This window comes from Pelodiscus sinensis, chromosome 10 (genome assembly GCF_049634645.1).
Source record: "Pelodiscus sinensis isolate JC-2024 chromosome 10, ASM4963464v1, whole genome shotgun sequence".
Lineage (NCBI taxonomy): Eukaryota > Metazoa > Chordata > Testudines > Trionychidae > Pelodiscus > Pelodiscus sinensis.
The window spans coordinates 20,145,207-20,169,133 of record NC_134720.1 but is presented as its reverse complement, the minus strand read 5'-3'; the positions used below and the strand labels follow the sequence as shown (position 1 = coordinate 20,169,133).

Here is a 23,927-nt window from a genome sequence, read left to right as displayed (position 1 = left end):
CGGACTTGGTGACAAAAATAGCACACAGCATGCGTGCACAATGGTAGGGATCTGGGATATGGGAGAGAAAACTTCAGCAAATATATTTGAAGGGTTTTTTTAATAATCTTTTGAAAAGTCCAAAGGTTTATCATGGCTATTCAACATCTCTGTTTTTAATAAGCTCTCATTTGAAAAACAAAATATATGGCAAGAAATGCAGTTAATTATTCTAGAAAAATAAACCCTGTGCACACCCTACTCAGATTTGAACATGTCGTTCCAGGAAGTTTTATTTTGTAAGAAAGTAGGCACTGGTTACAATGTACACTATTAAAAAGTCACATTCGTTGAATCTACCGAGGTCACATTTACATACTGCTTTTCAGTCATAGCTCAATTGTGTACAATACTATTAACGAAGTCTGCAAAAAAAGTGTGTTTCTAGTCTCTCCAGCTCTGCTGTCTCATCAAGTTTCATCTTCACTTTTTGTAGCTCTGCTTTGAGCACAGCAGGCTTGTCTGTGATTGCAAGTGTTTTAGAGTTGTTGTTTTCCTATTTGTAGATATTCTTTCTGATATTATTACATGGGAGAAAAATGTATATTTTATGGATTCCTATCTGGACCAGAAGTTCCAAAAATGCTGTTTGTTGTTTTGCAATGATAAATACCATCTGCCTCTTTCCCAGATCTGTTTTCACACTGTAGGGAAACTGACTAGAAGAGTCTCAGATCAGTCAATGAATTCTGCAGAGTATCCAGTAGCCTTTTATTATATATTTCATATTTTGAGGCTTCGGGGGTAGCCGAGTTAGTCTGTTACAGGAAAAAAAACAGCAAGCAAATGATCTGGTAGCACTTTATAGACTAACAAAACATGTAGATGGTATCATGAGCTTTCATGGGCACAGCCCACAGTGCTATAAAGCGCTACCAGACCATCTGCTTGCAGTTTTTTTTAACATTTTGAGAATACTAATAAATACAGATGCTCAATACTTACAGCTAGGCAATGTATGTAATAGTTACTTTGACAATACACTGTACCATATACCACATGCTATAGTTTTCCTTCAGATGCCTTTAGAGATGCCTTTAGAGATGAAAATTTTGTGTGTGGACATATCAAAAATGTATATATACATTTTTCTTCTTAGTTACATTTAATGCCTGTCATAGGTATAGTAGTGACCTCCAATCTCTTATTGGTCAGCATGCTGTACATTGCAGTTTGGATATTTTCAAATTAAGTCAAAATCAACTAATTATATTGCTCATGATTTATCTTATTTTAAGCGTTTACATTTTCCAGAGCTAAGTGTTAACTCCCTGGTGTGTTTTGAAGTATGTTTGGAAACCAGTTTTGATCACTGTTCAATAAAGATGAATTTAAACTGTAACAGGTGCAAAGAAGAACTACTAGGATGATCAGGAAAATGGAGGTCCTATCTTACGAGAGGAGACTAGAAGAAGTTGGCTTAATTAATCTTTCAAAATAAGTCTGAAAGAGGATATGATTTGTTTGTATAAACACGAGAGGGTAAATACCAGGGAGAGTGAAGAGCAATCTAAGTGAAAGAACAATGCTAGTACAAGAATAAATGGATATAAGCTGTCAATGAATACATTCAGTATGGAAATTAGAAGAAGGTTTCTAATTGAAGAAGAGAGTTTCTGGAACAACCTCCCAATACAAGTTGAGGGGCAAACAACTTAATTGGTTTGAGGAGAGAGCTGGACAAATTTATGCCAAGGTTGAATGATGTATTGAATGATTGGGTTATTTTTGATGGTGTGGAGCAAGGAGTAAGTCTCACAAGCACTTCAGTTCACTTGTGGTTTATATCTTATGTTCTAAAGCTCAGACATCACGGTTTCAGCCAGCCATCATCAAGAGTCAGGAAAGGATTCCTCCCCATAAATGTATTCTTGTAGATTATTTTATGTCCCCCTTCTGAAGGGTAAAGTAAGGATGGACATGGTTGGAGATGGGACACAGTGCAGGATGGACCTGTGAGATAACACTGGACATTTTCAGGCACTTGACCGGCTGGTTCTCATTTGCTCAGGGTCTAACTGATTACTATATGTGGGGCCACATCTTTTTCCAGGTCAGAGTGACAGTGACTGTGAGTGTTTTTCTCCTTCCTCTGCAGCATACAGATGCAATTCTCTTGCCAGGATTAGATAAGTATATCTCATTTAAGTCTTTCCCTGGGATTGCATAGCCCTTGAGTGCCAGTGCACTTTGGTTCCTCCTATTTGCTGCCTGTGACACATAATAGTGGGTATCATTTACTTTGGCCTCATTTCCTTTGTTGGGCTTAGTGTACGAGTGCTGGATGGTGTTGGTGACCTGTAATATTCAGGAGATCAGACTAGATGATCTTAGTGGTCTGTAATGCTTTAAACTCCTGTGACTCTAACCTTAGAATCTGCTTCTCCTTGCTATATTACTGCCACTGTTTCCACAGGTCTCCATTAATAGATTGGGAAAGACAGCTCAAAATATAATATTTATGTCTCTTTTCTAATACCAATAATGACATGGAAACAAATAAGCAAGAAACATGTTTGAAAGAACAAGAGAAGAGAGGACTGGAATTTGTGAAGGATTTTTGTTAATAAGTTCGGAGTCAGTCCTTTTTCCTTAGGAGAATGTGAATTTGTTTCCATCTGTCTTTTGGTGAATTGTTTGCTATTTGTATTTTGCATACTCTGTTTGGTGGCTGTTGACTGTTATTGAGCTGGAGTCCTCTATGAGTGCACACTGGAGATTTTCTGTCTTTGAGCACAGCTGATGGACAGGTAACTGCCTACCCTTAATGAGGGGGCAGGGCTAACCCAGGAAAAAGGTCTATAAGCCACTGAACAGGACAACAAGTAGGGGAATTTGTGTGGGATTTTGTGGGAGGGAGTTTGGAGAACTTTTGTCCTTTCACTTTTAAGATTAGGGACTGGGAAGAAAAGAAAATGATGGCTACTGAGGCAGCACTAGAGGTGACCTGAGGAAGAGAGGAGACAAAGATGATGACTAAATGCAGAAGCTGCAAGCTGTATATTATTTTAACAGAAACTATTTACGTATGAAATATCACGCGAGAGAGCTCATGGAAGAGAAGATCTAAGGACTAGAGATAATGGTGGAGTTGATATGGGGATTTAAAGACATGATGGAGGAAAGGAGAGAAGAGACTACACATACAGTTCAAGATTGGCTGACCTTGTCCCAAAAGTGGACCTAGAGGACAAACCACTAGACAAGGAGGATGGTCCATGTAGAGAAGGCAGAGCAAGAGACTGGCTAGTTGAGGACAAATAGAGTGGAGGGCTGCACTAGAGAATGAGAAGCAAGCAGAAGGTGAGGTGGCAAGGAAGGAAAGCAAGGAAACTAGTCCCAGCAGAAGAGAGGAAGTGCTGATGGAGAAAGCCAGGGATGGTGCCTTAGTGAAGATAAGGATTATACAAAGGGGACAGCAAGGGAACACAGAAGTCCAGAATGATCTTCAGACAGAAGGAAGAACATCTGGGAGAGAACCTGATATCCACACCGAAACTTGTATGAGGCAGGCCTGTGTGACTACAATTTCCTTACTAACATAGATTGGAAGGCCTGTCACCAGAGCAGATCCAGAGGATGGAAAGATGTGCTGTCTGCCAGAAGCAAGGTCATGAGATGTGGTCGTGAGGCTGAAAGGAATTCTGATAGGTGTGGGGTTTAGTCCACAGGTGTGCTTTATGTTGGGACAAATGACACTGCCACATTGCTGCAGGAAAGGATCAAGGATGACTGACCAAGGCTGGGGAAACTCCCAAAGAAGCAGAGGTTCAGAAGATTTTCTCGGTGGAATTTTTCCAGCCCTTAGGGAAGGAAGGTGAGGCAAGATAATAAAAGCAAACTCATAGCACCAGTCCTTGTTGAAGTTTTTTGGACTTTCACAGAATGAGAGAACCTTTCTCAAATAGACTAATTGTACTAATCTGGGATCAAGACTGGCATGGTTGATAAGATTTTATAAACTAGGAAATGAGGTGGAGAAAGTTTGGAAGAGACTCCTGTAACATCCATGCTTGGCATAGGCTGTACAGCTAGAGGGCTGTCTGGGTCCTGTCCCTACCAATTTTACACAACCACATGGAGAATAAGGTTGCTTCCAGTATTCCCTCTAAGCTGCTTGGCAGCACAGCTTCACAGGTGATTAATTAGTCCCACCCAGTCAGTCAGCTTCCTGCATGGAGCCCTGAGCCTCAGACTGGGTGGGGCTAATTAATCACCTGTGAAGCTGTGCTCCCAAGCAGCTTAGAGGGAACACTGGTTGCCACCTGGCTGTTTTTCAACTGGCCTGCCCAGTTTTCCTACTCTCTTGCCAGCTGATGGGCAAGAAATTAAATTTGCTGGGCTTTTCTATTTCTGTGCACACATACAACAATCTTGTAGCTAGTAACTGCACAACTGAGTTTGGGCATTTGTTATAATTCTTGTACTAAGTCCCATATGATAAAGTGGGTAAGGGACTGGTTGAAAGGGAGATGACAAAAGATTGCACTGAAAGGAGAACTATCTGGATGCAGAGAGGTTACTAGTAGAGCTCTTCAAGTGTAAGTCTTGGGATCAGTCTTATGTAATATTTTAATTAAATGACCATGGCACAAAAATAGGAGTATACTAATAAAATTTGCTGATGACACAAAGTCTGGAGATATTGTCAATACAGAAGAGAATTGAAATACTATACAGGAAGAATTGAATGACCTCGGGGAATAGAATTATGGAAATGGAGTGAAATTTAATAGTATAAAGTGCAAAGTCATGCACATAGGCGCTAATAACACAATTTTCTGAAGCTACGGACCTATCCATTAGAAATAATGGAGGTGGAGGAAAAAGACATGGATGTGTTAGGTCCTCAGTCATCCTGTGATCAGCTATGTGGTGCAGCCATAAAAAAATAGAATTAAATCCTATGATATATCAGGTGAGGTATTTCCAGTAAAGAGAGAGAATTAATGCCATGGTAAGACCTTATTTGGAATCCTTTGTATACTTCTGGACATATTTAAAAAGGATTAATTCAAACTAGAACAGGTAGAAAAGGGCTCCCAGTGTGATTAGAAGCTTTACAAGAGGATATTGAAAGAACCTAGCTTGCCTTGCACAATAATGATTGAAAGGGAATTTGGTTGTTGGCTACAAATACACTGGTTGGGTAAACACTGGAGGAGGAAGAACTGTTTCAACACGTAAAGTACAGTCTGGCACAAGAACAAATGCATATAAACTAGCTAGGAATAAATTTAAGCTCAAAATTAAAAGAAGTTTTCTAGCCACCAGAAGTGAAATTCTGGAACAGCCTTCCCAATAGGAATAGTGCAGACAAGAAAGTTTATTGCTTTTAAAAGGGAACTTGATACATTTATGAATGGGATTGCATGACAGGGTTGCCACTAGTAGCAGCAGAGTAGGCTGCTCAGATCTCTCTGAGTCCTATGTTCCAAAATAAGTGCTAACACTGAATTATACTCAGGATTGCCAAAGTAAAATGATAGAAAATTATAAACAATTATCATATCCCCGATACCACAAGCTATAGTATCTGTCAAGAAAAGTCAGAATGTAGACAACATAATAACTTTAATTAAAGATCTCTGCTCTAACAGATTATGAGAGAATCAAAGCAACATCACTGGGGAATCTCTTCTCCATTACAACAGGCCCTAATTCATGGCTGTTGATGCAGAAGGGCAGATGAAGGAGGCAATTGCCCTGAGCTGTAAGCCCTGTAAATTGCCACCAGAGCCCAAGTGGCATGGTCTGGGCGGTACTGAGGACTGGCTGGGGGTGGCACTGTACTGACAGCCCCTTCCATCTGAGACCCTGCCCCCAGAACTGCTCCTTCCAGGGGGCCCAGAGCAGAGTTCCAACCATTAACCAAGGCCTGGTGAAGTCTATTGCCTGACCTGTCCAAATGTCTGTGCATCAGAAAACATCTGTGCACTTGACTGAGGTCTTTTTAGTAATCTCGGCTGAGGCATGATGAATGTTGCTTATTAATATTTGGGGGGGGGAGGGAATCTGTTCAAAAAGGGTTTGGGGGGGGGACTAGCATTGCATGGGTTTATACTAGCAGTATGTTTGTAATAACGGATATGTCTGTACTGCAATTGGAGGGAGCATCCCAGTCTGGGTAGACAGACTCATGGTAACAGGGTTGAAGCTAATTGCTAAAAAAAAAAAAAAATAGTAGTGTGGACACTGGAGCTTGGGTTCTTGGGCCTAATAAGGCACCAAGACTTGAGAGTCTGCACTCCAGCCTAGCGTTAAATGGATATGAGCTCATAGTGTAAACAGTGGAAATTGCTTGTCACAGTTTGAGACTTAAAAATACAACCAAACCATAAATAAATAAAAAAAAAGGAAAACCTTCCTTGAGTTTTCAGTTTTAACATTTGGAATATTTCAGAAGGCATATTGTACTTTAAGAATTATAATTTTAATTAGCTGTGCAAGAATCTAGAACAGTGTTTCTTAAACTTTTTAAGACTGAGGAATACCAAACAATAATTTATTTTGAGGAACACCAAGAATTTTTTGTTGAGCCAAAAAAAAAAGCTTGCCCCTTGAACACCAGATGACACTTTTACTAGCAACAACAATATTCACTGTCCTATGAAGCCTTCTAGACGTCTGCCTTTTCGATAGGGAAATGTAATTTACTCTGTTTACTCATATTGGTGGAAATTATAAATTCAATACCTTATCAAGCATGGGTTAATGTCAAACAGCTGACTGATAGCAGCCATAGCAGCCACTCCAGCATTAGTGGCACTGAGGGCCTTACCCTGCCCTCCAAGTCCCTTACTGCTTAATGTTTTATCCTTCAGTAGTCCTAGCTCCTGGCTCTGTTATTTTTGACACAGAATATGGAAGGGAAGGGCCTTGTCTGTGCAAGAGGGTGAAAGGTGCTGGCCCTCCTCAGCTGTAAGGGTAACAAGCGAGGGCTAAAGACAGCAGTGCAAAGACCCGGTTGGCGTGGCAGCTTTAGGGCAGTTCTCTCCTCTGGCAAGCAGGATCCCCAGACCAGCAGCGGAGAGAGCCAATCAGAGCTAGCCCTGCTGCTGGCCCTGCAATACTCCCTTCTGGCAAGGGGCACAACCGAGGCATGGAGCTTTCCCAGGTGGTTGCAAGCCGGGCACAGAAGCATGTGAGGAACGTGGGTAGCGCCGCCTCATTTCTTGCTGTGTCATCACTTGCTTGCCTCTTCCGCCCTTCGTGTGGAAGCACAGGGAGGAGGAACACGGGTAGCTCTGCCTCATTTCCAGCTGTGTCACTGGTCTCTCACCTCTTCGCACCACCCGCTGCGTCTCAGCAGCTCTTGCGTACATTTTTTTTCTTCAAACGGCTGCGGCACACTGTGAGTTCTCCATGGAACACCAGTGTTCCAGTTTAAGAAACAAGGATCTAGAATTATACTATGTGGTATTCTGTATCATCGTAAGTATCTATTCAGACTAAACCAATACCATAATAGAACAATAAACCAAATAAAAATAGCCTTTGTTTATCAAGCATTTTCCTATCCCTATATAAATAATGCCCCAGTTCATCAAAGGATTATGTATGTAGCTGTTCCATTCTAAGTAGGTCCCCTGAACTCAGTGGGTCTAGAATTGCAGCTAGGGGTGCAGTTCCCAGCTTGGAAAACCCATATCCTTTCTAGCGTTCACATTAAAAACAGTAGTATAGCTGTATAAAATAATGCAGAGTGGAGACGTGGGCTAGCTACCCCAGTTACAAATGTGCCTGGACCAAATTAGTGTGTACTCGGTGTGGATATTGTGTGTGCTAATCACTACTGTGTGGTGCTACCATGAATACAGGAATCACAACCCTGTCTCCAAGTGCAGACATAGCTAGTGCATAAAGTTAAGCATGTACATAGCGTATTAGTTCCTAAACAGGGAACCAATGGTCATAGTTTCATAAAGAACCATGGTTACAATGCTACCAATGCCCTCCAGAATTTGGAAATAAAGACTTAGGGTTGTTTTCACCCTCCAGGTAAAATGCAAAAGAAGTTGACTTCATTTTAGTATCAAACACTAGTAAAGCTCAGTGGTGCAGCAATATTTTGAAGTTCAATAAGTGATAAAAATTTCATAACCTTTTGTGACTGTTTCTTAATGAAACAACAGATTGTAAAGAAGAGAGAATTTAGGTGAGTTTACTTAGTAATAATGGACAAAATGTTAAGCCTGTGGTTGACTTTTAAAGTATTTTAAGTGCAGAGATTTTTTTTGAGATGGACACTCAAGATGTAGAAACCAGTATTAGCCTTGATATTAGCTGAATCGCTTTTAAAAATCAATGGCATTCATCATCACTTTCCTTTGTTAGCCAAAACAAGAGGGTTTATATAGCCATATTAGCAATTCTCTCTAATAACCTTTCAAAGCATTTTTCTTTGCTTTGAGCATTATGATCCACTGGTTACAGGTGAAGTAAAAAGCTGGCTATAGGACAATCTGGCATTCCTTTCTCTAGTAAAACTCCCATTTCATTGATGACCTTTTTTTTAAGTGGGGGATTTTGATGAGGAGTGACTGAAGAACCAACCTGGATGACAGGAACATTTCCCCGCTTCATCAAAATATATTTCAGTGCAACAAATCTCTTTTTGAGGCCAAACATTGAATTGAAGGGCTCAGCCTGGCTACGAATCTAGATCAGACAGTGAGGGAAAGAATCCTTATCCCTAATGATAGAAATGTAGCCGTGTTAGTCTGGAGTAGTTGAAGCAAAATGCAGGACAATGTAGCACTTTAAAGACTAACAAGATGGTTTATTAGATGATGAGCTTTTGTGGGCCAGACCCACTTCCTCAGATCAAATCTGATTTGATCTGAGGAAGTGGGTCTGGCCCATGAAAGCTCATCATCTAATAAACCATCTTGTTAGTCTTTAAAGTGCTACATTGTCCTGCATTTTGCTTCACTTATCCCTAATGTCTGCTTTAAACCTGATAGCTAACCTGCTGCTGGCTACTGCAAGTGTGTGTGTGTGCGTGCATGCGCGTTCGTTCGTTCCAATAACTGGATTTGAGCCATGTAGGTCTAGGCTATGTGGATACCTTGTGCATTTCCAGAAGTGATTTCTATAACAGTGATTCTCAACCAGGGTCCAAGGTCCCCGGGGGAGGAGAAGAGGTGATCAGCAGGTTTCACGGAGTCCCTCCACCTAAAGGCATGGATGCTCCATGGTTGACCTGGGCCAGGCACCAATGCTCTGAGTCAGTCCAGGAGGTGCTACTGAAAAGCAGAAAACCTTCTGCCCAGGCTACCGTATATTGCAGCGTACAAGACGACCTCTGATGTTAAAAAACATCCCCCAAAAATCGGGGGTCGTCTTGTACGCCGGGTATACATCCCAGGCGTGCCTGGGATGCCCCGCCGCCGGCTTCTCCCGAGACTTTGCAAAGCCGCGGAGGGGCTCCGGCGGCGGGGCATCCCAGGCGTGCCTGGGCTGCCCCCCCACCCGAACCCCTCCGCAGCTTTGAAAGCCTCAGGGGAAGCCGGCGGCGGGGCATCCCAGGCGTGCCTGGGCTGCCCCCCTGCCGGAGCCCCTCCGCAGCTTTGAAAGCCTCAGGGGAAGCCGGCGGGGGGGGGGGGCAGCCCAGGCGCGCCTTGGCTGCCCCCCCCGCCGGCTTCCCCCGAGGCTTCGCAAAGCTGCAGCGGCTTTGCTCCCGGTGCCTCTGGTCTGCTGGGGACCGTCTCCAGCAGACCAGGGACACCGGGAGAAAAGGAGGCGGAGGGGCGCTGGGGTATAAGATGAAATCCTATCTTTTAATTAAAAAATTAGGGAGTCGTCTTATACGCCCAGTCGCCCTATACGCTGGAAAATACGGTATTTATCAGGCCAAGTGGAAATGCTTTTCCACTTGGTCCTTGCAGAAGTGAATCCCTGCACTGCAGCTTCTGATCTCCCTTATCTTCGACTATCTGCTCAACCTAAAACAACAGGGATTGGCCACATCATCAGTCAGGGTTTACCCGACTGCCATTTCTGCCTTTCACCCTAGGAAAGGTCTGTTTGCATTAACCCACTGGTAAACAGCTTACTTAACAGATTAGACAGGTTGAACCTTCATGTACAACAACCTCTTTCCCCTTGGGACCTCAACTCGGTTCTCACTAGACTTATGGCTGTGCCTTTTGAGCCCATGTCAACATGCTCTTTACTCCACCTCTGCTGGAAGGTGGCTTTTCCAGTGGCTATCACCTGGGCCAAGACAGTTTCCGATGCCTTAGATAAGGGGTGTGCAAACTCAGGGTGCTAATGTTGGAGCTCCCAGTGCACTGTCTCTTTTAAAAACAAGGTGCAGCTATGCCCACATCCTTTCTCCTTAAAATGGTATTGCACATGAACCAGGCTATCTACCTTTAGGTCGTCTTCCCTAACCTACACACCAGTGACAGAGGATGCATACTTCACTCTTTAGATGTCAAATATGCTTGCACCTTTTAGTTAGAGCATACGAAACCTTCCGTAGGTCACCTCAGCTCTTGGTCTCCATAACCAAGAGGCTGAAAGGGCTCCCAGTTTCATCCCAGTGCATCTCGGCATGGATCAAGTCAAGCATTAGAGTGTGCTCTGATCTTGCAAAATTTCATTCCATCAGGGGTCAACCATTCTCAGCTGCATTCCTGGCACAGGTGCTCATCCAGGTCATATACAGGGAAGCCAACTTGTCCTGCAGTCACATGTTCACCTCTCGCTACACAATCTCCCAGCAGGCTAGAGATGACAGCCTTCTGCAGAGCAGTGTTGCAGGTGCTTGGGGGTAGACTGTGGGTGCGACCATACATAGCTGTTGCACAGTCACCTACAGAGTAACTTCTCTCTTTAGATTCCATTGTATCATGCTGATCCCAAAGAGGATGACACACAAAAACCAGGGAAAAATAGACTAAGGCCATGTCTGCAGGAGAAGAGTAAATTAAAGCCACTGCACTGTTGAGTGAAAGCATTCTCAGGGGGTTAATGTACTTGATCTTATGTATATTGAGTTCATACCCGCGTAGACAAGCCTGAAGACAGACTGCACTTGTTTGCAGCGTCTCACTGACACAAAAGATGTACTACCACAGTTGTCATTCCCAGTATGTTCTTCAAATGGATTACGTTATCTAAACATAGAATGCAGTCAAATTATTCACTCACTAATATGCTAAATTCAGAGATCAAATGCATTATAAACTTTTAAATGAGCTATATCTAGGGATATAAGTGAGTAGTTGAGTAAGCTTATTGGGTAGTTGTGTCTGTATGAGAGGCAGTGGTGGGGAGGAGGGAGGAACAGGAGCCGGTGCTGGGGGAGCCTACTTAAATGCCCATTCTTTCCAGCACCATCTCTGTGGTACCGCCTGGCCCCTCCACTGCCTCTGACAGGCAGCAGGGGTGGGGGTTGGGAGGCGGTCACAAAGCAACTTCTGCCCGCAGTGGGCTGAGGCTGCACCAGCAGTAACCTCCTGTCTGTGGGGGTCACAGTGGGGAGCTGTTCTCCCCCCCCCCCCATGGACAGGGGCTTCTGCTGCCTGTTTAAAAACCAGTTAAAAAACCAGCTCCCCGTGCAGACAGGCTGCCTGCTGCCCTAAGCTGCTGCAGGGTGGCAGCAGCCCCTGTCCAGCTGCCAGGCTGGTCCAAGCTGCTGGGACCAGCCTCTGTCCATGGTGGGCCCAAGTTTGTCATGGACAGAGGCTGCTCTGCGAGGAGCTTGGACCTCCCAACAGACAGGGACTGCTGCTGTGAAGCAGCCTCTGCCTGCGGCGGGCCTAGGTTCACTGTGGACAGAGGCTGCTCCAAGGGATGCAGAGCAGCCTCCATCTGCAGTGAGCCTGGGCCCGCTGCAGGTAGGGTCTGCTGCTGTGAAGCAGCCTCTGTCAGGGCCCACTGCTGGCAGAGGCTGATTTGTGGCAGCTTCCCTTCCCCCCTGCTCCACAGGTGGCACTGCAGAGTTGGTGCTGGGGAGCTGGCTTTTAAGCTGGCTCCCCCCCAGCACCAGCGTCTGCTTCCCCCCGGCTGCCTCTGATATAGAGGCAGCAAGGGGGGGGGGGGGGGTAGAATGCAACTAGCTGACTAGAGTAACCGATAAGTCTAGGATTATTGGTTAATCATCTAGATGATTACTCGTTGACATCCCTACTTTCTGAACTATATAGTACAGCCAGTCCCTGAGTTACGAACACATCGACTTATGATTGTTCGTATTTACGACCAGCCTCCTATACAGCTGGTACCCAAGTTACGAACAAAATCTGCACTTACAAACAGCACAGCCATACGCAAGTGAATGTAATCCGACTTACGAACAGATCGAGTTACAACCAGGTGCTTGGTACGTAACTCGTTCATAAGTTGGAGACCAGTTGTAAATAACCTTTTATGTAGAGCTGTTCTGAGTCTTTTATATTTGGCAACTTAATGTTACAGCAGAAAGAAATTTTGGAACTCTTTTCTCACCTAGTCATACAGTATAAGGGTGTGGTAGCAACCTCCATGTTGAGAGCCTGTTCATTAGATAAAGGGTGGGCAAGCTTTTTGGCCTGAGGAACACATGTTGGTATGGGAATGGTATGGAAGGACCTGAATAATCAAAAAATTGGGGGTTGGAGTGCAGGGTGTAGTGCTCCAGGGCTGGGGCCAAGAGATTCAGAGGTCTGGAGGGGGCTCTTGTCTGTGATGGGTTTGGGATGCACAGGGAGGTAACAACTCCAGCTAGGGATGTAAGTGACTAGTTGACTATCTGATAAGCAGAAGCTTATCGGATAGTCAGCTAGTGATGCAACTAATTGCTTCCTCCCCTGCCCTTCCCCCTCGCTGCTTCTGTCAGAAAGCGGCAGCAAGGGTGGGGGAACAGGAGCCAGTGCTGGGGGAAGCTGGCTTAAAAGCTGGTTTCCCCAGCACCATCTCCACGAGGAGGCAGGGAAGGTAGAGGCACAACGGGAAACGGCGCAGGCACTTCTCCTGTGATTCTGCTTTTGAAATGTACAAGAGCTCCAGTGGGACTCTTGTACATTTGAAAAGCAGAATTCCTGCAGGGAGGCGGAGCCAGTGGGGGACTCCCCTACTGGCTCCACGCTCCCTGTGGGGCTTCCTTTTGACATCTACAAGAGCCCCAGTGGGGCTCTTGTAGATTTCAAAGGCTGAGGCGCTGCAGGGAACACAGGGCCAGTGGGGAAGTCCCTGCTGTTCCCATGCTCCCTGCGGGGCTTCCACTTTTGAATTGTAGCAAGAGCCCAGGAGAGCTCTTGCTATAGTTCAAAGGCAGAGGCACCCTTATAGACTAATCAAATAGTCAATGGAAATCCACTGACTATTGAATTACTTAATGTAAATTTAACATCTCTAGCTCTAGCTGGGGGTATGGGCTCTGGGATCAGGCTGGGAATGTTGAGTTTGGAGTGGAGGAGGGTACTTCGGGCTAGCTTGGAGGGGTTCAGAGAGCAAGAGGGGTTCAGGCAGGGGATAGAGGGTAGGAGGGGGATCAGAGGTGCAAGATCTGGGTGTCCCATGAACTGGCTCCTGGAAGCAGGGGCCTGTCCCCCTCTAGCTCCCATGTTCAGGTGGGGCCACGCAACTTTGTGCTGCCCCATCCACAGGTGACATACTTGAAGCGCCTGTTGGCTGAGGTTCCTCACCAATGGGAGTTACAGAATTGGCACGTGGGATATGGAGAGTGGCTGGAGCGCTCTGGCTACCTGTACTTCTGGAAGCCTCTGTAGAAATGGAGAGGGGCAAAGCAGGCCTCTGTCCCTAGTCTCCTGGTGGTTGACTCTTAAGTGCTGCGCAACAGTGTCTAGGGAGGAGACTTTGCGTGCTCCCCTGTCCCGAGGCCCTGATTGGCCTGTGAGCGGGGGAGTAGCAGGACATCTATGAGCTGAATCAACCTGCATGGCGGGCTGGATTCAACCAACGGAGGCCCTTTTGCCCACCCCTCTTCTACATGCTGCATAACAATTGAAGAGTTTATTTCTGTGCTGATTAAAGAGCATGTCTCTGTAAGCAGTTCTTGCATGTGCTTCAGGGCTTTGTCTGGCTAGTGAAGGTTTTATGCTTTTCTTCCTAATGACTGTTTTTAAAGTGGTGGTGTGTGCCGTAAGGAGTTGCCTTGCTCCTTGCTGAGTTAAAGGCTGTGAGCTCTTTCTAGTGCTACAGAGAAATCTTGGAAAAACATGATACTGCAGTTCAGTGGATCTTTTTTTTTTTCAGTTTCAGCAGGAAGAACTGCTTGTCTGCTCTCATGGGTGTGGAATTGGAATGTGTAGATCATGATCATCTCTGTGTCTCCATTTTTAGGGGAAAATGTATCACATGTCCTTTCAATTTTATCTTCAAAGAATCCTCTGAGATTACAAATTCAGTTGATAAAGTAAATAGTGCTGATGTAATATTTTTAGATTTTTGTAAGATAGTACCAGATGAGATTTTTATTATATAGTTAGAACGATATAAAATTAACATGGTTACACAATCAGTGGATTAGAAGATGTCTGTCTGATTGGTTCAGGGTCCTGCTCTATTTAACATGTTAAATAATGATGGGGATAGGTCACTGATAGAGAACAACCTGGATTGCCTGGCAGACTGGGTACAAGCAAACAAATATGCATTTTAAAAAGGCTCAGTATAAAGGTATACAGCTAGGAACAAGGAAGGCAGGCTGTGCTTACAGGATGGGAAACTGTGTCCTGGGAAGCAGTGACTGAAAAAGATCATGTGGATCATGGTGGATAATCAGCTGAACATAGCGCTGCCAGTCCTCCTGGTTTTGCTGGGAGCCTGCTGGAATCAGGCTATATCTCCTAGAGGCTACTGAAGCTAATCTGAGAGATTTTAAACCACTAAAAGCCTGGCAGAGCAGTGAGGATAAGGCAGGCTCCCTGCCTGTTGGCCCCGTGCTGCTCCTGGAAGCAGCTGGCGGGGTCTTGGGGTCCCTAGTCAGGGAGGAGGCAAAGGATCTCTCTGCATTGCCCTTGCCTTACGAGCTGATTCTACAGCTCCCATTGGCTGGGAACCAGGTGAGTGGTGCCTGTGGGCAGGGGCAGCACACAGAGCCACCTGGTTCCCTGCCTGCTTCTGGGAGTAGCACGGGGCCAGGTAGGAAGCAGCACCTAGATCAGATAGGAATCCTGCCTTAGCCCCACTTTGCCACCACCCAATGTAAGCACTTGCTGGCTGGAGCCCTCACCCCCTCCTGGCCTGCTCCCCTTCCTGCATCATAGCCCTCTGTGCTAGCCCCGAGCCCCCTCTAAGAACCTGTACCCCATCTTGCACCCCCTCCTGCACCCTGTACCCCAACTCCCTGCCTTATCCCTGAGCTCCCTCGTGCACTGAAACTCCCTCCGAGAGCCCATACCCCCTCCTGCACCCCCAACCCCTACCCTAGGTTCAAGCTAGAGCCCCCTCCGACACTCCAAACCTTTGGCACCAGCCCAGAGACCACACCTCAGCTCCTTGCCATGTTTGTTTCTCACCTGTGCTTCTCCTTCTTCTGTTTGGGTGCTGATCTAAAGCCCAGATTTTTTTTTAAACTGAAATCAGCTTTTTGCTCTTGTAAAATTCTGTTTTGGTCCAGTGACCTTCTGTTTTAGATGGTGATTTTATCAGCTCAGCGGGCAGTGCAGCCAGAGTGAAATGCAAATGGAGCTGCTAGTTAGGTCAGCATTGTACAACACCTTCCTCTGCAGGCAGAACAGTGAAAACCCTGTAACCCTTTGCTGCCTTGGCTTGCATGAAAACATTTTGTGTGTGTCGCTTTTCCTGAGGAGGTTTAATTTAAGAGAGTGTTCTTGTTTAATTTCATGTTGGTTTTCCACTCTCAGTATATTATTTTTGTGGTACCCCTTGTCTAGTTGTACTGTCCAGTTTCCTTCTTTCTGTTTCCATCTGCCTGCCAAATCTATAAAAAGGAAATAAAGACCAGCTTGGGAATTACAGACCAGTCATCTTACCTTCAGTACCCAGAAAGAAAATGGAGCAATCAATTTGCAAACACCTGGAAGATAATCTACTATATATTTTAGAGAGTTTGTCTGTCTGTCTATGTGTTTGATCTAGAACGCCTCCTAACAGCTAGCACCACCAAATTTGGTATACAGCTTCCTCCGATCATAACTAAAGCAAAATAAGGGTTAGGTTGTGCTAGGAAAACAGATTTGCCTAGAATGGGATTGTTTCTCATAAAACCAAACAGAGACAGAATCACCAAATCAAGTACAGTTCTCAAAATTGATGTAACTCAGCAAATGCTGAAAGAGACTGAACCAGAGGGGAAAATAAGCCAATGAGCCTGAGAGTGCCACTCCAGTAAGCTGTCCAGCTGGGGCTCTGCAATAGGATGCCACACTAAGCAGCAGGCAGCCAGTCAGGGAGCAAGGGGAAAGTGCACAGCTTGCTGCATTCCTTTTCTGGTTGGGGAGGGAACAGGCAAGCTGTGCACATTGCTCTAACTCCCTGACTTGGAGGGGAACAGCAAGCAGCTTCATTCCCCACCCATCTTCCCAGTACACCCTTCCTACACATACACCACACCCACATACACAATGACCCCCTGCCCTGAGCCCCCCCCATCATACCCAGGCCTTTACCTTGACTCCTGTTCCCCTCCATAGACATCCCAAACCCCTTGCTCTGAGCCCTCCCATCCCCAGACCTTGCTCTGAGCCTCTCCTCACCCCCAACCTGACTTCTGCACCCCCTCACAGCAACCTGCCTGCCCTGAGCCCTCTCCCACGCCAATCCTCCCCAAATCCCTGCCTTGAGCCCCCCGCACTCCACCCCACACTTACATTTCTTACAAGTATTTTTATATTGCAGCTCCTCCCTCCAGTTTCCTGCCTTCCTGCTTTTGGGGATCTGTGTGATATGATGGTATCTGTAAGAATTTGTTACTTTACCCTTGTATTGTACCAAGATGAGCCAGAAAAATAGAATGAATCAGGAATAGGATTGTGTCTCCATAAACCCTTCAGAGGAGAGAGAAATCAGAGAAATTTGGAGTAGTGCTCTGTTTTGGCACAGCTAAATTAATGCTTAACATTTGAAAACAAGAAGATAATGTTATTGGATGCCTAATTGACTATAACTCTTTTTTGTTAAACACAGCAAATAATAAGAGTTTATAGAGATGAAGAAAAATGTGCTTGCTGGGATTCCCATTGAAAAATTACAAAAAAAATTAAATGAAACAATGTTAACAATGCTTTAATATATTAAAAATAAAAATTAATGTAATAAAAATAACACTGTTTTTAAAAAATACAGTCATTTACATAAAGCATGTACATTTTTTTATTTAAAATAAATTAATTGAGTTAAAGACTTGAGCAATGCTGTGTAATTCTACTGGTAAATAGATACGTAGCAGCATGGATTTGTCAAGAACAAATTGTTCAAAACCAGTCTGATAGCTGTCTTTGACAGGGTAACAAGTCTGGTGGAAAGTGGTAGATGTGGTCTGTCTTTTTTTTATTGTGTTAAATGATAGTGAATGTGATCATAATCATTAAATGGTAGAGTTCTGATTTGGAGGGATGGTAGGAGGGAGAATAGTGAAATAAAGAAAATGGATTTCAAGAAGGCAGACTTTAGCAAATTCAGGTAGCTGATAGGTAAGATCCCATCAGAAGCAAGTCACATTGGTCTCTCTAATTTGCACATCGTCTCCATGTTGGTGCATATTAAAAATGTATGTAGTGGGAGCAGAACCAAGGGATTCAGAATGGGGGAGGAGGACTGGGAGCTTGGGCAGAGGGTTCAGGTGTGGGAGGTGAGGGCTCTAGAATGGGTTTAGTAACAAGGAGTTCAAGGTCTGGGAGGGTGCTCAGGGCTGGACCAAAGAGGTGAGTGTGAGGGCTCTAGATGGAGGTGTAGACTCTGCGGTGGAGCCAAGGATGAGGGGTTTAGAGTGAAGGCTGCCCATAGGCTTTGGTGGGGAAAGTGGACTCCCCAAAGTTCTCTCTCCTCATAACAGCACCAGGGTTGGTAGGAAGGGACACCTCTTCCCCAGTGGTGACATGCTGGCTTGTGGCCAGGGAGAGGGGTGCCTGTCACCCACCACAGTACGTCAATGCTGGGGCTGGCAGGGAGAGGCACCTTTCTCCACCACAGCTCCGAGCCAATGTGTGAAGTTTAATAGGCCGTTCATTGACTGTTTGGTTTAGAGGGTAATTAAGTCCTAGAGGAAAAAACAGTTCGAGAGAGTTGGCATTTTTTCCAAGTGACATTGTTGAAAGCACAAGAGCAAACAACAGGAAAGATGGGAAATCTGGCAACAGACCACCCTGCCTTAACCAGGAGATCCTGAATGATCCAGAGTAAAAAAGGAGTCCTACGAAAAGTGGAAACTAGGTCAAAGTATAAAGGATGAATATAAACAAGTAACACAAGTATATAGGGACAAAATTAGAAAGGCCAGGCACAAGCCGATATCAAGCTAGCTAGAGACAAATGGTAACAAGAAAACATTCTACAAATACATTAGAAGCAAGAGGAAGACCAAAGACCAGGGTAGCACCATTATTCAGCAAAGAGGGGAGACTATAACAGAAAATGTGGAAATGGTAAAGATGCTTAACAACTTCTTTATGTTGATTTTCACCAAGAAGGTTGGTAGCAATTGGACATCTAGCATAGTGAATGCCAGTGAAAATGAGGTAGGATCACATGCTGAAATATGGAAAGAACAATCTAAAAAATCACTTAGACAAGTTAGATGTCTTCAAGTCAGTAGGGCCTGACAAAATTATATCCTAGAACATTGAAGGAGCTGATTGAAGAGGTATCCGAGCCATTAGCAATTATCTTTATAAGTTATAGAAGATGAGAGAGATGCCAGTAGACTAGAAAAGGGCAAATATTTACAAAAAGATAAATCAAGACAATCCAGGGAATTCTAGACCGGCCACCATAAGTTCAGTATCCAGAAAGACAATGGAGAAAATAAATAAGCAGTCAAATGATAGGTAACAGTCAGCATGGATTTGTCAAGAACAAGTCTTGTCAAATCAACCTTATAACTTTTGTTTACAAGATAATAAGACTTGTGGATAAGGGAGAAGCAGCAGATGTGCTATACCTAGACTTTAGTAAGGCTTTTTGTACTGTATCACGTGACCTTCTCATTAAGAAACAAGGGAAATAAAACCTAAATTGTGCTATTATAAGGTGAATGCATACAAGGTAGGAAAACCATTCCCAGAGTGTAGTTATCTGTGGGTCACAATCACACTAGAAAGGCATAATGAGTAGGGATCCACAAAGGGATCAGTTCTGGGTCCAGTTTTCTTCAGTATCTTCATCAGCAATTTAGATAATGGCATAGAGAGAACACTTATAAAGTTTGCAGATTATATCGACTTGGAAGGGGGGACAGGTGCCTTGGAGCGTCGGACTATCATTCAAAATATTCTGGATAAATAATCTAAAGTAAATCTTCCTCATAGATCATGTTTTCTAGACTTTTTTTGTTCTTCTCTGGACTTTTTCCAATTTGTTCACATTTCTCCTGAAATGTACCCAGAACTAAACTATATGCTCCAGGTGAGGCCTAATTAGTGTGGAATAGAGTGGAAGAAAAAATTTCCTAATGTCATTGTGGTGAAACACTGGAATAAATTACCTTGGGAGGTTGTGCAATCTTCATTGTTGGAGATTTTTAAGAGCAGATTAGACAAACATCTGTCAGGGAGGATCTAGATAATATTTGTCCTGTCATGAGTGCTGGAAACTGGACTAGATGACCTCTCAAGATTCCTATCAATCCTATGATTCTATTATTTGGATTGTTACTTTTCCCAATACATTCTAAGTCAATGGATGTATACAATTCTGCTGTAATACAATTTATCATTGATATTTTTTATTGGTAGTTCTCTTGGAAATTGACTGTATAATACAACTGTTGTCATGCATATTGGCAAACATGAAAGGAAGGATATTATCCATATTTGGTTGATGGAGCTTTGAACCTAATCCCATCATCATGGTTGCCAGAATTACTATTAATACATTTATTAACATTTTTCTATGTTACTTTAAGTAGCACAACAAAATTACACATTATTTATTCAAATTTGAAATATCCAAATTTGAAATATCAATATCTGTAGAAGCCAGAGAAAAAAATCATTAACTTCCTGGTGAAGCAATCAACTGAGCCAGGCATGCAATTTTGCTTATTGTGACTAATTGGCCACATAAGTAAAAATTGAACTTGTGTTGCTTGAAAATTAGTACTTTAAGTAACATTCAAGGATTTTCTTCTGTGTCTGTTTTTCACACATACTTCATTGTCAAGTTTAAATGTGGATTTGAATGAAACATGAGTTTAGAATTTGGATTCTGGCTCTTCTTGAAATGATGATTCACTCTTTGGAAGGGTTTTCAGCCAACATTCTCAGTTTATCAATAAGCATCATGTAAACCTAGCATAACAGGTGTTCTATACAAGCTTTTTATCATACAAGATGCACTACAGAACCTATCCTTTTTGGCAAATGTAGAAAAGAAATTGGCTCACTTCTTGTGCTACATATGGTGTTATTTCATAGTCAAGCTGTTAGGGATGCACACAAAAAATAAACTAGATGATGATATAAAGAGACACTTCAGAGTCCCCATCCCACATATTATATTTATCTGTAGCAACAGTGGGTTGGTCCAGACTCGTGGTTTTCAAGCAGGGGTATGCAGAAGTCTTCCAAGAGACATATTATCTCATCTACAGGCCTAGTTCTACAACAGGCTACATTAAAAAGCACTAGTAAAGCCAATAGAAACTAAAATGTCATACAGAACCACTAGTTTATTCTGTTCTGTATGCTGAAATGTAAATATAGTATTTATTCTCCAACTGATTTATAATTATATGCTAAAATGAAAACAATTTTTCAGTAATAGTGTGTTATGGCACTTGTATTTTTATGTCTGATTTTTGTAAGCAAGTAGTTTTTAAGTGAGGTGAAACTTAGGGTATGCAAGACACACCAGACTCCTAGGAGGGATATAGCAACTGGGAAATGTACATGAATTTATTAGAGGCCAGCATTGCATGGTCAGATATAAACGTCCATGGTTATACTGCCAGTGCTATGTGGTAGAGAAGGTTTGATTAACAAATGGAATCATAGGACTGGAAGAGACCTCAGGAGGTCATCGAGTCCAGCCCTCTGCCCAAAGCAGGACTAATCCCAACTAAATCATCCCAGCCAGGATTTTGTCAAGCCAAGACTTAAAAACCCTTAGGGTTGGAGATTCCACCACCTCCCTAGGTAACCTATTCCAGTACTTCACCACCCTCCTAGTGAAATAGATTTTACTAATATCCAACCTGGACCTCTCCCACTCTAACTTGAGACCATTGCTCCTTGTTCTGCCATCCGTCACTTCTGAGAACAGCCTCTCTCCATCCTCTTTGGAACCTCCCTTCAGGAAGTTGAAGGCTGCTATCAAATCCCCCCTCACTCTTCTGCAGACTAAATAAGCCCAAATCCCTCAGCCTCTCCTCATAGGTCATGTGCTCCAGCCTCCTCATCATTTTGGTTGCCCCTCTGTTGGACCCTCTCCAGTACATCCACATTCTTTCTGTAGTGGTGGGCATAGAACTGGACACAATACTCCAGGTGTGGCCTCACCAGTGCCGAATAAAGTAACAATAGTGTAAAAGTAAAGTAGTGTAACTGCTGCAAAGATGGCAGACAAATCAATTACTGACAACCAGTACCAGATAGGGTTGCTGAGCTTTCCCACCAGACGGACTGGACGCCATTGCTGCAAATGGTGTCCAGTCTGTGCAGTTAAGAAAGCTGGCAACCTAGCACCCAGATCACAGCTATAGTCAAGAGTTGTTTCCCTAGGTAGGCTGTGGATGCTCCCTTCTCTTTGCAGAAAGTCTCCTGTCATTGGAAAGAGTGACAACAGGCTTCATTATTATGGGTCTCATGTGGCGGAGTATTACTGTGAATTTAAAAAGGAATAACAGGCTATGCAATAAGTATAGTTGAAAGATAACTCTAGTCCTTGCTGTTGGTTCTAAATGACCCAAGATCTCACATTTTCTCTGACTTGTGGCAACTCGAGAGATTTATTTAGTATTTGACATTGAGATATCCATTTATCTTTTTTTTCTAAGGGGCAGTATGATACTTTTAAAGGCAGACACCTCTCATAGTAAGTGCTGATTAAAATGTAGACGCTATAGCGAAGGGTTTCTTTTGCTATGTTTTTTGAAAACATTAACCATAAGGTAAGTTTCCTAAATAATTGCAAATGAGATAGAACCTTCTATTACCTCAAATGTGCACTGGTGCTGAAACTTTAGCGTCTGTCCTGATGATTTTTTAATAGATCAGGATTGGTTAATGGTGCTGTTTTTATATTCCTTTCTTGTTTTATTAATTTCCCTCATTTTTTATATTCTCTTTTAAAGGACTACATCTTTCATGAAAATTCTTTACTGTTTTCAGATAACCCCAGATGTGGCTTGTGGAAATGCCAGTTCTAATAACTCTGCTGGAGGCCGACTTATCTCCTTTGAAGTTCCACAGAACACATCAATAAAGTAAGAATATTGCTTTGTCATCGCAGCCTGGAAAAATAAATACTCTGCAGTGTAGGCGTAGCCCCTGCATCCATGGAAAAAAACTGAAGTCCTGCTACCCAGGGCTGAAGCCGAAGCTTGAGCATTGTAGCTTTGCAGAAATCTCTGTGGTATGGGGCCCCAGGTAGTTCCCCAGCTTGCTACCCCTTAATTCTGGCCCTGACTTTTATATGCAGAAAACTTGTTACTGTAGCACAGGTGGGCTTTGGAGTTTTTATAGCATGTTGTGAGGGAGGGCTCAGAAAGAAAAAGGTTGATCACCACAGCTCTGAGTGACCTTGGCAACCTTGCATAATTCAGTTGATTCACAAGAATTATGGACTTATTGTTTAATACACTGGATAATGTATTATCCAGTGTAATACACTGGATAATGTATTATCCAGTGTATTAAACAAAACCAGAATTTCTGTCCAGATCAAACCCTCCTTCCTTGAATTTGTACTAACACCATGACAAAAGAGGATGGAAGCAGGAGTATTGGCATCATTATGAATGCTAGGAAGGAATCTTTGGAGTGGAGGGAAGTACCACTGTAAATGCATTAATATTAAGGAAAGTGATTGTGTTTGGTAGTTAGCACAAAAGCAGTATCCATTCAGAACACATTAAATAAATAACTACCAAATATGTCGTGTTATATAAAGTGTTCCTTGAACAGGAAAATGGTTCTTTAAAATTATTAGAAATCAAGAATATGCATAATGTTTTCTTTCAAATACACCATTATTCAAACCCGACTGTTGATAGATTTTGTATTGTAAATGTGCATGCATTAAACCGTATTGAAGTGAAAATTGCTTGTTAATAAAAATATTTGTATTTTGATAACTCTGATTGTATAATTGCTACAGCGGAGTTGTTCTTGTTTGTTAATTAATTTTGGTCCAGAATGATGTATTCTTTCATAAGACTGATTTTCTTCAACCTGATGTGATTATTTTTATTCTTCATGTCCCTAGAATAAGGCAAGATGCCATAGCTTCCCTTATCCTGTTGTGGAAGGTTACAACGGCTGGATTTAAACAGTGCTCACTTATAGATGGTAGAAGTGTTACTCTCCTCCAGGCACTGGGTGGCCTTGTTCTTTCAGAGGAAATGCTTGCATTAGGAAATAACTACTTTATTGGTGAGTTGTACTTACATTCTGGTATCTTGATCTCCAGCCTTATACGAGAATCAGTAACTTATACAAAACTTAAAGAAATGTAGAGGAAGCTCTGTTAATTTACCAACGGGTTTAAGTACAAGATGTGATGGTCAGACAATATTTTCAAATTTTGTTTATTCA

The 23,927-nt window shown here is 43.3% G+C and overlaps 1 protein-coding gene across 2 annotated transcripts in view; it reads left to right on the top strand.

Annotated features, from left to right (window-relative positions):
• DNER (delta/notch like EGF repeat containing) overlaps positions 1 to 23,927 on the top strand; it is a 297,002-nt gene that overhangs the window by 130,045 nt on the left and 143,030 nt on the right. For both annotated transcript variants that reach the window (XM_075937624.1, XM_075937623.1), the window contains exons 3-4: positions 22,503 to 22,597; positions 23,599 to 23,765. In XM_075937624.1, the coding sequence (XP_075793739.1) occupies positions 22,503 to 22,597; positions 23,599 to 23,765 (262 nt within the window). The remainder of the gene's footprint in view (positions 1 to 22,502; positions 22,598 to 23,598; positions 23,766 to 23,927) is intronic.